The sequence below is a fragment of the Hylobates moloch genome, unplaced genomic scaffold (assembly GCF_009828535.3).
Source record: "Hylobates moloch isolate HMO894 unplaced genomic scaffold, HMol_V3 SCAFFOLD_21, whole genome shotgun sequence".
NCBI classification, from domain to species: domain Eukaryota; kingdom Metazoa; phylum Chordata; class Mammalia; order Primates; family Hylobatidae; genus Hylobates; species Hylobates moloch.
Window position 1 is genome coordinate 52,902,663 of NW_026652296.1, and position 12,117 is coordinate 52,914,779.

At 38.5% G+C, this 12,117-nt stretch overlaps 1 protein-coding gene across 5 annotated transcripts in view; it reads right to left on the reverse strand.

Moving 5' to 3' along the window:
* PLCB1 (phospholipase C beta 1) overlaps positions 1-12,117 on the reverse strand; it is a 767,658-nt gene that overhangs the window by 520,090 nt on the left and 235,451 nt on the right. For all 5 annotated transcript variants that reach the window (XM_032143066.2, XM_058433160.1, XM_032143068.2 and 2 more), the window contains one exon: positions 5,331-5,399. In XM_032143066.2, the coding sequence (XP_031998957.1) occupies positions 5,331-5,399 (69 nt within the window). The remainder of the gene's footprint in view (positions 1-5,330; positions 5,400-12,117) is intronic.

Here is a 12,117-nt window from a genome sequence, read left to right on the forward strand (position 1 = left end):
GCCTCAGCCTCCTGAGTAGCTGGGACTACAGGTGACTGCCACCATGCTCAGCTAATTTTTTGTATTTTTAGTAGAGATGGGGTTTCACTGTGTTAGCCAGGATGGTCTCGATCTCCTGACCTCATGATCTGCCCGCCTCAGCCACCCAAAGTGCTGGGATTACAGGCGTGCGCCACCGCGCCCAGCCGATTTCTTTTCTTTTTTTAAGACCCAGTTTAAAACCACCACCACTTTCTCAATCTTAAATAAAATGCTATATGACGGCATAGCTGTTTGTCTTTTTCTTCATTGCTGTTTTCCAGCACCTATAACAGTACCTGGCAGAAAGAGTCACTCAATGACTTCTGTCATTGAATATCAATGAATCAATGAATCAATAAAGAATGAAGTAAAAAAGCTATCATGTTTATGTAGAGATTAGGAAAGAAAAGCCTAATCAATTTTTAAAATTTGATTTTACTCTAATCTACCTTATTCTGGTGATACTACATACAACCTAGAATTTAATTGTAGCCTAGATATTTACAAAGAATCTACATCAAAATTAACACTACATATCTGAAATAACTGCCCTTTACCAATAGAATAAACTAGTTGTCAGATCAGCATGACAAGCAGTTTATTTTGTGTAACTGTAAAAATATTTTTCAATGGCATTGCTGCATGCATTCTTGAGAGCTGGAAGTTGGCAGCACACGGTTTTCATGTACTAAAGTTGGGAGAGCCTCTGTGACCGTGAGGTCGCTCCCTGTGGTGTCCAAAAGCAATCCTAGAATGCTTTTGAGAAGTCACACATAAAGAAGCTTGACACAAGTCTTTAATCCTTTTTGTTGGCATAGCACCTTACCTTGGCTAGAGTGTGACTTTTTTTTTTTTTTTGGTTCACTTGGTTTGCATGATGGAGGTAAGAAGCTTCAGGTTATGTAAACTTATTCAATATCAGTTTTACAATCTGTAAGGTGGAAAGTCATGGGTGTTTAATTCTCAATTTAAAAGCTAGAATCAAGGGCTAACGAAAGTTACATACCTAAAACCATGTATCCCATGCCCCATTTCATAGATGAGGAAGTAGAGATGCCGGCAGACAGCACGACTTCCTTACGCTTGTTAATGACAAAGCTGACAAAGCTGGCACTTGAACCCACATCTCCACTTTCCCCACTTTTCCATACCCCTAAGCACTCAATACATGCTGAGAATCATGAGGATGAAGAAATGATCTCGTTCAGCATCATTTTTAAAACTTCTCTGATACGTATTGCCCACAGTAAAAATTACACTTTATGTTGTGACTCAGAACATAGTCACACACGTGAAAAAAGTTTCACAAAACAATTTGTTCTGTACAAGACAAGATTATTATCTACTCTCATCAAGTTTATTTTATTTCATGAAAACTGCACGTGAGCCACTGAATGGATCTGATGGGTCAGGAACTACTAATAGATCAGAGGCCACAGTGATAAACACTGTTTTTAAAAGCAAGGATCTTTTCGAAGTGACGATCCAGAAAGTACATGTATATAGCACAGACAAGATATATATACCACAGCATCTTGCCCTTATGTGTGCTTCACAAACCTGGGAGGGCGGGAAGGAGGGAGAGAGCCAGCAAGAAAAAAAGTAGGCACCTTTTAGATTTCAAAGGATACAGTTATTACATTTGGATAAAGATCTCCCAAGTTCTCTCTAATGTGAAATTTTAAAACTGGCAACTTGAACAAAGGTTATATACAGAAAAGAAGATCTGGAACTGCAAGTATTGTGTTGGGTATTGACATTTAAATTCATAAACAGGGTAACACATGGAAGCTTTTCCATTTCCTATAAATGTTATTTCAAATCACAGCAGGCACAAAAAACAGTTCATTTTCAACCAGATCTTGAATTTTTATGTAATGAGATGCTGTAAAAAACAAAAATAATATGAATATAGAGATAAATATTTGTGGGGTGTCTGGGTATTTTGATAAATATCTGCTTCACAAATGTTCTTCCTTCCTTTATGGTCTATAAGCCCCCGCAGAAAGTCTTGCAGTCAATCTGTCCTTTTGTTACATTGCCTTTCTGTCCCAAGTTTCCAAGCTTTCTTCACTTGATCCTGATATCTTTATACTTTTAATCTACTCTAAGTTTTGTTCTAACCAACTCAATGGTCTAGTTTTCCTCTTGCAGGCCGTACACCTTCTTCTCCAAGGTAGTTATACTGTAATCCTGATGCAATTCTCTGATAGGCAGCTAGTCTCTCTTTTGGGCCACCCCAAATGACACTGTTAGGTGGAAGGCCAGGAGCTGCCAAGGGTGGTGTGCAGAGGGTAGTATCTAAGGGGAACCTGAAGATGGAAAAGGACCTGGTATTAGTCCATTCTCACATTGCTATAAAGAACCTCCCAAGATGGTAGTTTATAAAACAAAGAGGTTTAACTGACTCACAGTTTTGTATGGCTGGGGAGGCCTCAGGAAACTTACAATCATGGTGGAAGACGACGGGGAGGCTGGCACCTTCTTCACAAGGTAGCAGGAGAGAGTGAACTCAGGAGGAACTACCAAACACTTATAAAACCATTAGATCTCGTGAAAACTCACTCACTATCATGAGAACAGCATGGGATCTGCCCCCATGATTCAATTGCCTCCACCTGGTCTCTCCCTCGACACATGGGGATGATGGGAGTTACAATTCAAGATGAGATTTTGGGTGGGGACACAGCCAAGCCATACCAGAACCCCTACCAGAACCTTGGATGGCATACTGATGAAAAAAAGAGGCACCTAGTCCTTGGTGACATTAACTGAGCAGTGGAATGAAACTTCACCTGAACCTAGCAATTCCACTGAAACTTTCAATACATTCCAGTCATTTTCAATAAATTATATTTTTATTTATCCAATTTGAGCTGAGGTTTTCTCTGGAAATTTGAGGATTTTAAACTGATAGTAATACAAACTCCTTTCTTGCCTGTCAATCCACAACCCCCTTTGAGATAAGCCCCTCCTCTGATCCCTCTTGCTGACATAAACGTTTCCAAATTAAGTGAGTGAAATGAAAAGTGGCTTTCTACAATTCTGACTTGAATTTTTTAGTGATAACAAAAACAACAGTGTTACTACCAATAATATTGGCTAATATTTAGCAAGTATTTATTATACACCAAGAGTAAGTTAAGGCAGTGGTGCTCAAATTTTGCTGCAAATTTGTTTTTCAAATCCATCATGCCCACACCACACCTTGGTATCAACTTGATTCTTATGGTACCAGTATTTCTGGAGGCGGAAAGCACACATCAGCATTTTTGAAAGTTTCCCAGGTAATTCCATGAGCAGTTAAATTTGAGAACTCCTGTGCTAAAGGTTTCCTAATGAATTATTTCATTTAATCCTTATAGCAACCATTTCAAGTACTTATTATTATCATTATCATCACCATTTAGCCAACAAAGAAGAAGCTGGAGTCTCAGGAAAGCCACACAGGTAATATTTAATAGAACCAGGCTTTGAAAATATTAAAGGAGAGTGAGGTTCTTGAATATCAGCAATGAATAGGAGGGGAAAAAAGGAAGCCAGGAGCATAGATAATCCAAAGAGGAAATAATCAGTCCCTCCAAGAAAGAGCTGATGGAGAAAAGTTGACAAAGTCAGAGTATTCTAAGTGTTAAAAATCCATCCTCACGAGAAACATTTGAGGATCTAACAGTGGTTTATCAGCTGAGCACAGTACAGGCCCTACTGCTGTTCATTTGTCACTGTTCGGTAGACATTTATCAAACCACATCCATAAACGAAACACTTAACTGATAAGCAAGCTGTGTACTGCAATAAAAGAGACAGATCCAAGCCTGAAAGAAACCCTCCATGTGGCAGCAGAATTCACTTTGACTCCCAATGCCTGGAGACAAAGGGGGCTCTGATGCAGTGTCAGCGACTGTCTTTAACTAATATCGATACTGAAATTGCAAGTTAGGCCAATAAACTTAGGTTCAAAGACAAATTTCATAGCTACATTATCAATATAGTTCTTGGAACTAACAGGCTTATATGAAATTTGGCTGAAATGTTGTTGGGGGAAGAAGAAAAAATATTCTTTCCTACACTAAAAACTGTGAGCGATTTTGAATCATCAACAAAGCATTAATTATGGTAAGTCTGATACAAAACTGAGAGGCTAAACTATTGAAATTCCATGTTACTAAGGAGATAAACGTAAATAACAGATTAGTTTCATATGAAACACTTATAGAAGCCTTCTTAAATACAGTGCTAATTTTTCTTTCAAAAATCTTTGTTTTTTACATTTTACCATAGATCATTTTAACCCTTTCAGCAAAAAAATAAAAATTAAAAAATTAAAAAAACCCAGCAGCTGTGTGTTTGCTGTGTCATAGAATTTGCTGGCACCTACTGCCTTTTTACGCCTCTGAAGAATAATTATTCCAGGTGATTTTTTTTTCTCGCATCTCCAAAGCAACCGATCATTTTAATGTCAGAGAAAGAATTTTGACTTTTAAAAGATAAAACAAAAGTTGTGGGAAGACACTTAAATAGAAAATAGCTAGTTTTATATCAATTATGGAAAGACGCATTGAGCTCCTAAATGGCAACTGTACTTCTGTGTTTGCCAATACCCTCTCTGCCAGAAATGAAGTATGTAAAGTACTAAATTTTAAATAAAATGAAAAATAGCTTTTAACTTTGATGGCAAAACAACACATCCTGCTACTATATCCTACCAGATCATCTAAGCTTAAAAAATTATGTTCTTCATCCAATATTTAAAAATTATCTTCAAAAAATAAATAGACTGCAAACACTTCTTTGAATATTTCTTCAGTAAGTTTTTCAAACCAAAACAAATGACACTGCATACAACTCATCCCAAAGTATGCCGATCTTTACTAGTAACATTTGCAGAATTAAAACTATACACCTTTTGATATTGTGGATGGAATCATTTCCATTGCAGAGCATTTCACCTATATGGGAGTTCTATGTCTAATGGTTAGTTCCCATATGTTCACGAGGTTCAAAGATTTTTTCAAATAATTTCAAGTACTTTTTAATCATTTAGAATTACCCAGTAACTTGGGCATTGTTGTTGCTGTCTTTTTTTTCAAACAAAGGCAAAATTAGAGGACGTAAACAAGCCCCTATGTCCAAGAACCTACATATTTATCCATTGTTTCCATCTTTTAATAAAAGAGAAAGTGTTTAGGGCACACTGGCTATTGTGTTTTACAACATAGAAACTTTTAATTGGGGCAATTAATTGATATTGTGATACAGCTAAACAATCAAAGCAGCATCTGGTGCACGCACAGCACTCAGCCTCCTACCTTGGGAGCTTTGGCGTGTCTCCCACATCTGGCATCTTTGACAAGGCTGAGATCCAGTAGCTCCGTCTCCTGGAAGGCAAAAACGTGAAATCATCAAGCAACCACACAGATCTTTCCTCTTTGTTTTATGTCATTGACATCACTTAAAAAAATTATCTTGAGACTTGACTGAAGACTTCTCTGCAGTTGGGATATTTCTCTCCTCTTATATCACTTCTCAATTGAATTAGGATGGAAACAAAAAGACAGCTAACTGCTAACTGCTCAGTTATACATTTGGAAAGCAAAAAGTGCGTGGTTATATCCCCAGTCTAACTTACAAGCCATTCCTAAATCATGAAGAATCAGGTCTTCTTGTTCTTCCTTTTGAATATAATCCTGGGAGTCACTGAGCGTAGGTGAGGGTATGAGGGAGGGTATGTCAGTGGAGAGAAGGATTAGGGAGGAGGACGGAGTGAGATGCTCCCATCGGTTCACATACATACCCAGCTTATCTGGCCAAGGCAGAGATACGAATCTGCCTCCGACAGCCCCCAGCCTTTGGCACACATACCTCATGCCCTGATCTTTTCACTTAATCATTACCCATCATTGAACACCTGTAATACACAAGTTACTCTAGGGAATAAGGCATAGAAGATATGATTGCTTTCCTGGATGGACCTGCCATCAAATCGGAGTGTAAAGAAATGTATATGTGTAAGACAAGGGGGAATGTGTTAATGCCAATTTTAAAGTTAACTACTATGGTTGGGGGGCAGCAAAGAAAACACAGTTTTTTTCCTAGGGGCTCAGAGAAAAGTTTATGAGAAATCATTAAGCTTGGAAAAAAGAAGTTGGGGAGGGGCTCCTCCCAGTTGGAGGGGAAAATATGAGCAAATGCCTAGATGAGAAAGGCCCAGAGGTTTGGGCTGAACCTTGAGGTATTCGTGGACTTTAGACACTTAGAGACAGAGAACATTGCAGGTAAAGGAGGTAGGGAGAAGGATAGAGAAGCATCCAGGAGGGAAGAACTGCAAAGGTGCAGGTACAGTGGTATTGTAGAAGGATGGAAGCAGATTCACATGGGAGGATGTTCAATATTCCATTGGCTAGAGCATAGAACACGTGACAAGAAGTTATGGGAGATGACATCAGAAAGGAATATGGGCCAAAGAATGGAAACCCGAAATGTCTGGCTAAGGAGACTGAGCCATGAGGTTTGTGACACACACAGGTTGCTGCATTAGACAGTGGACTCTACCACCAGCCAGGTAGGACTGTGGCGCAGTGAGCAGTTGTCTTAAAGTGACTCCAGATGTCCTAACTATGATTCCTGGGCAATGAGCAAGTTGGATGGAGCATCGAGTCCCCTTCTCCCAGCAGGAGGCACTGCATCCTAATTCAGTTGCCAATAGAACCTCTGGATAGGAGTGGCTGTAACTTCTTTTAGGCCAAGCTCCCTAAGAACCAGCACTTTTTGTTCTCAGTCAACTTCTTCAAACAGCTGCTGCCAGTTCCAAATGTCTGGTGCAAACTTGTCTGATTATTTTTCTGCACCTAAGATTGCCTTGTAATAAGGGCCAAATTAAAGGTGACGTCTCACTCCTCGAATGCAAACCCACACAGAAGGTCCAACAGAACTCCTGATACACCTCTCTGTGAGATGAAGGGTGGACAGGAAACAGTGGGTCTCTGCTCTTGCTCACTCTGACCTTGTAAGTTTCATTTTCCCCATTTTAGAGGGTTCCTTAGACCATTTCATGTTGTGTCTGACCCTGTGGAAATCCTCCCAAACCCCCGGGGTGTGACAGGTGGCAACCCAGCAAGGAACTTGCAGGACAGAGTGACTGGTGCCACAGTTTCCTGAAGGCCACACCATCCACAATATTGGAGGTTACCTTATGAGTGTTAGAAAACAATGGTCTCAACTATGTTCAGTGCTTCACTTCAGCAAATGCACATTACAGAACCCTCTGTGAAGAAACGGTGGAAAAACCAGACATGAGTAAGTTAAGCATATGTCCAAGTTTCTTCATCTCTACAGCAATGACAACCAAAATATGTGCTGGAAGAGGAGAAACAGTAAGGGAACCAAGCTTGAAGAAGTTTAATCTAGAAGATGGGAAATAAGTGGAGATCTGAGAGATGAAAGACGAGAGACAAAATGAAGGTAAGTAATTGGAAGAAGGAGGAGAGAGATGGCAATGGAGGAACTGACTCAAGGAAAGAGGGCAGTCATAAAACACGCTGCAGTTTCCACCTTTCCTACACTGAGACTCAGAAGTTTGGGCAAAATGATAGTGCATTCTGGGGATGCTGGTTTGAGGGGTTTATCCAAGTGGAAATGCCAGTAATTAATTCACTGAAGCATTATTTATTGAATGCCTACAATGTATCAGGCATACACTAGTACTGAGAAACTAAAACATACGAAGATAAGATCCCAGTTTCGACGAGCTCATAAGCAAGTCAAATATTATATGCTAAAGGAAGTATTTCAAAGTGCCCTACAGACATTGGCTACAGAGAGCTATGGCATGATTTCAGCCAGTACACAAGGATGAGACAGAGTTTGCCAGCCTATAACTGTGTGATCGGGGTGGGAGAGTGGGTGGTGGTTTCAGAGAGAGGACATTGTGGGTAGAAACTCACAGAAGCAGGAATTGTGTGCAGAAAACTACAACCCACTTAGGATATGTCACAGAGTTATATGGAGCATTAGCAACAATCACTTTGGTATTTAGTGGTCATTACATGGGTGTTCTCTTTATAATTATTTATAAAACACTAACATTTATGTTTGATGTAATTTTCCATGTATGTTGCATGATGTTTTACATCTATGTAGGATAAAAATATCTCTCTCACACACAGTATTTTTACCTAATAGTAATATTTTCTTTTTTTCTTTTTCTTTTTTTTTTTTTTTAGAGACAGAGTCTCACCCCATCACCCAGGCTAAAGTGCGGTGGTGCAATCTCAACTCACTGCAACTTCTGCCTCCCGGGTTCAAGCGATTCTCGTGCCTCAGCCCTCGAGTAGCTGAAATTACAGGCACACACCACAATGCTCCGCTAATTTTTGTATTTTTAGCACCTATGGCATTTTGCTATGTTGGCCAGGCTGGTCTCGAACTCCAGACCTTAAGTGATCCACTCGCCTCGGGCTCCCAAAGTGCTGGGATTGCAAGCATGAGCCACCGTGCCCGGCCTGTAATATTTTCTATTTAAGGAGATTCCTCCCAATTGAAGAAACAATGGACATAAACATAACTTGTTTGATTATATACACAAAGCCCAAATTGAATTAACAAAGAACTAGATCTTAGCAGGCATCATTATATAGACTTTTGCATTACAGATAATGAACTCTGTATTCCACTTCCAGGATTCATTCCCCAAGCCATGGAAGGGTAGTTAACGCCAAGTGTGTGCATGAAAACCACCACAGGGCACTATCATCCAGGGTAATGTGGCGTGGGGAAGACCCCGGTGGAAAAGCTGTCCACGGACTCATTTGGCTAGAAAGCAATGATTCAAATAGTGTCTCCCACTTCTATTAACATACCACAGCCACCCCTCTGGAGTTTAACTGCATCCCTTTCTTTCTGCTACTAAAAAGAAAATGAGGAACCCAATGCATGACCACAAAAGTGTTTCTTGTATCATTAAAACTTTTTCTAGGTTAATTTTCTTGTGACAATAGTTTTAACAACGCATTAAAATAAAGCAGTGAAATGGTCCCTTTCTGCCCTTCCTCAGTTGAAGAGTTTCTGTTTTCCAGCTTTGTGGAATTCATTATTTCTTTACTCCTTTCTTTGAGAGAGAGAGACTACAGAGTGTATATTGCAGAAAACTTGGGTTTGAGTGAGGACCTTAAAATTAATTATTAATGTAGTTAGTCAATAACTTTATCACACTGAGCATCAATTTTGTCATCTATTAAATGGGTATGATCATACCCTCCATATCAGTGGCTCTCCAACTGTAGCCTGCATTACAGTCACCTGAAAGGCTTATTAAAATACAGATTTGCTCCGTGTCACCTGTCAGACTTTCTGATTCCATGAGTCTGGGGCAGGCCTGAGAATCTGCATCTCAAATAAACCTCCAGTTGATGCTGATGTTGCTGGTCCGATGACCACACTTTGAGAAGCACTAATTATATACTCACTCATGTTGTTATAAGGCCTTTCATGTGAACATCATTGATAAAGCAATACATTACTTATGTTAATACGAAGAATCTGTAACTATCATTTCTTTATATCGGGAACTGTCAAATAAAAATATTACACTTACTGAATGTAGAAGTGTGCCTAGTGGTGAGATTTAGCTGAAGAAAAAACTATTGAGTGACAAATGCCATTGACTGCTATTTTAATAATTTCTCTTTAGGATTAAATCATATTCTATCCAAGCAAATGTCCTAGGTGTTCAGAAACTCAAGCAACCATTGAAATCGTTTTGTTTGTCACAGGTGTTCTCCTATAGAACCTTTGCATTATACTTCCTAACATTAAAAGATACATCTTTAGAAAAATGGAATAAAGAAATTTAAATTTGTTCTCTCTAACCTTTAAGTCCATCCAACAATGAGAAAGGAATTGAAGTGCCTAAAGTCACATAACCTATCGGAGTCATTAAAGGAGGAATGTACTAAAAGAACCCTTTATTTCCAAGGCCATTAATGACACCCTGCAAAGCTTGGAGATCACACTCTTAGGACCTCAGATGCATCCACTGATGCATTGATGGATATGCCCTCTCTTTTTGTCAGTATGGATAAAAATGAATTAACAGCATAGATAAAAGTGAATTAACAGTAATATTACAATAATACTGTAACTGTCAATTGACATGGGGTTTCACCACTTGGTGTGAATCCCTCGACAAAAGACCTTGGACTTTCATCTCCGTTTGTACAGTGTTTAACATAAAATTCAGCACACAGGCTGTATTTCATCCTGGTTTGTGAATGAATGACACCCTGCTGAAGATGTTAATTATCAAACTCAGGAAGAAATACAATTTAAAACTCAGCTCTTTCCAGAATCCCAATTTCTATGCATTGTTAGTGTGGTAAAGTTATTGATTGAATACATGAATAATTAATTTTAGGGTCTTCACTCAAACCCAAGTTTTCCGCATATATACCCTGTGATCGCTCTTTCAAAGAAAGTCATAAAGAAATAATGAATTCCACAAAGCTGGAAAACAGAAACTCTTAAACTCTTAAACAAACTGAGGTATTGGGTATTGAATAAAATACCTAAAACCCATTATTACTAATTAATGAGTTTTGGGTATTTAACAAAAATATCTTGAATGAGTGATGAGAAAGCAGGCAAGCTAAGAGAGGACTAAATTGTCTTTGTTGTTTATTATTTAGCAGAGAGATTTCAATCCATCAGCCGTAAGCATACTGTGTGGTAGATGAGACATGAAATCCACTTCAAACTCAGGAGGAAATACAATTTAAAACTCAACTCTTTCCAGAATCCCAATTTCTGTGCATTGCTATTGAACTCCATTAGTCACCCAATATAATAATGTGTTTCAGGTTCACACAGTATATAATCAGAACGGCAACTATAGTCATAAACATTTCACAGAAAAGATATTAATGGCTGGGTGTGTGCACTGTGATTATGTATACTTCCACATACATGTGTGGTATAGTCATTAAGTTGGTCTATTTTGATTTACCAAAAGTAGAATACATTAATATATTTTATTGACTGCCAAACCTCCTTAAATTGCACAATTTTTTTAAAAAAAAGATTTTAGAGTCTTTTAATGAAGAGTTTTAATTTAAAAAGAAGCAGATGGACTTAGACTCAATTCTTTGTTCCTTAACTTTATTCCACTTCTGAGGGGGTGAAAAATCTGTGCAATGTACCTCTCAAAGAAATCTCTGCACCGTCTGCCACCTGGTCTCTCTTTTCCTTTGTTTCCTAGGCATGACTGTCATCTTTATTTCCACAACTTTCAGTGGAGACCCACAGTAAGAAACACCAATGGAAATGAGAGGTACAGGTCATCAATAAGAACCAAGACAGAGAAAAGAGAAAGATGACACATCTGGCTTTCTGTATTTAAACACACTTAGATTTAATATAGTGCAAATTTCATAGAAGTAGGAGGCAGAAAATGTAAGTTCTTCCCTCAAATTATCACTTGTTATCAATGTAGTATTAAACAAGTTGCTTCAGATGCTCATGCATGCCTTGTATCCTCGTCTGTCAAACACAGGTGCAGATGCCAGCAACATCTCCCTCGTTCGGCTGCTGCTAAATCAACTGAAATATTAAATTAAGATCTCCACTTAGCAAGCAGCGAGTACTCAATATATAGAAATTCTTATGCTTGCAAGATTTCCCATTCTAAGTGAAAGGGGAAAGATCCTAGCAGAAAAGTTGTAAGTTGTTAGATAAAGCATCTAGAAGAAACACAAGGAATGCATATAAATACAGAAAAAAAAAAAAAAGATCTGAAAACCTGGGACTCTATAGCTATTTCATAAAAACTTAAAACCTAAGTAATAGAGAAAACTTCTAGAGAAACTAATTTTCACTTTTATGTGTTATAGGTAAATGAAAAATAGGATCAACATTTGAAATGGGAAAAGCAATGAGAACGTTCATGTGTTATAGGTTGTATTGTAACTGTCAATTGACATGGGGTTTCACCACTTGGTGTGAATCCTCGACAAAAAGACCTTGGACTTTTATCCTGATTTTTATTGTGTTTGACACAAAGTTCAGCACAGAGGCTGTATTTCATCCTGGTTTATGAATGAATGA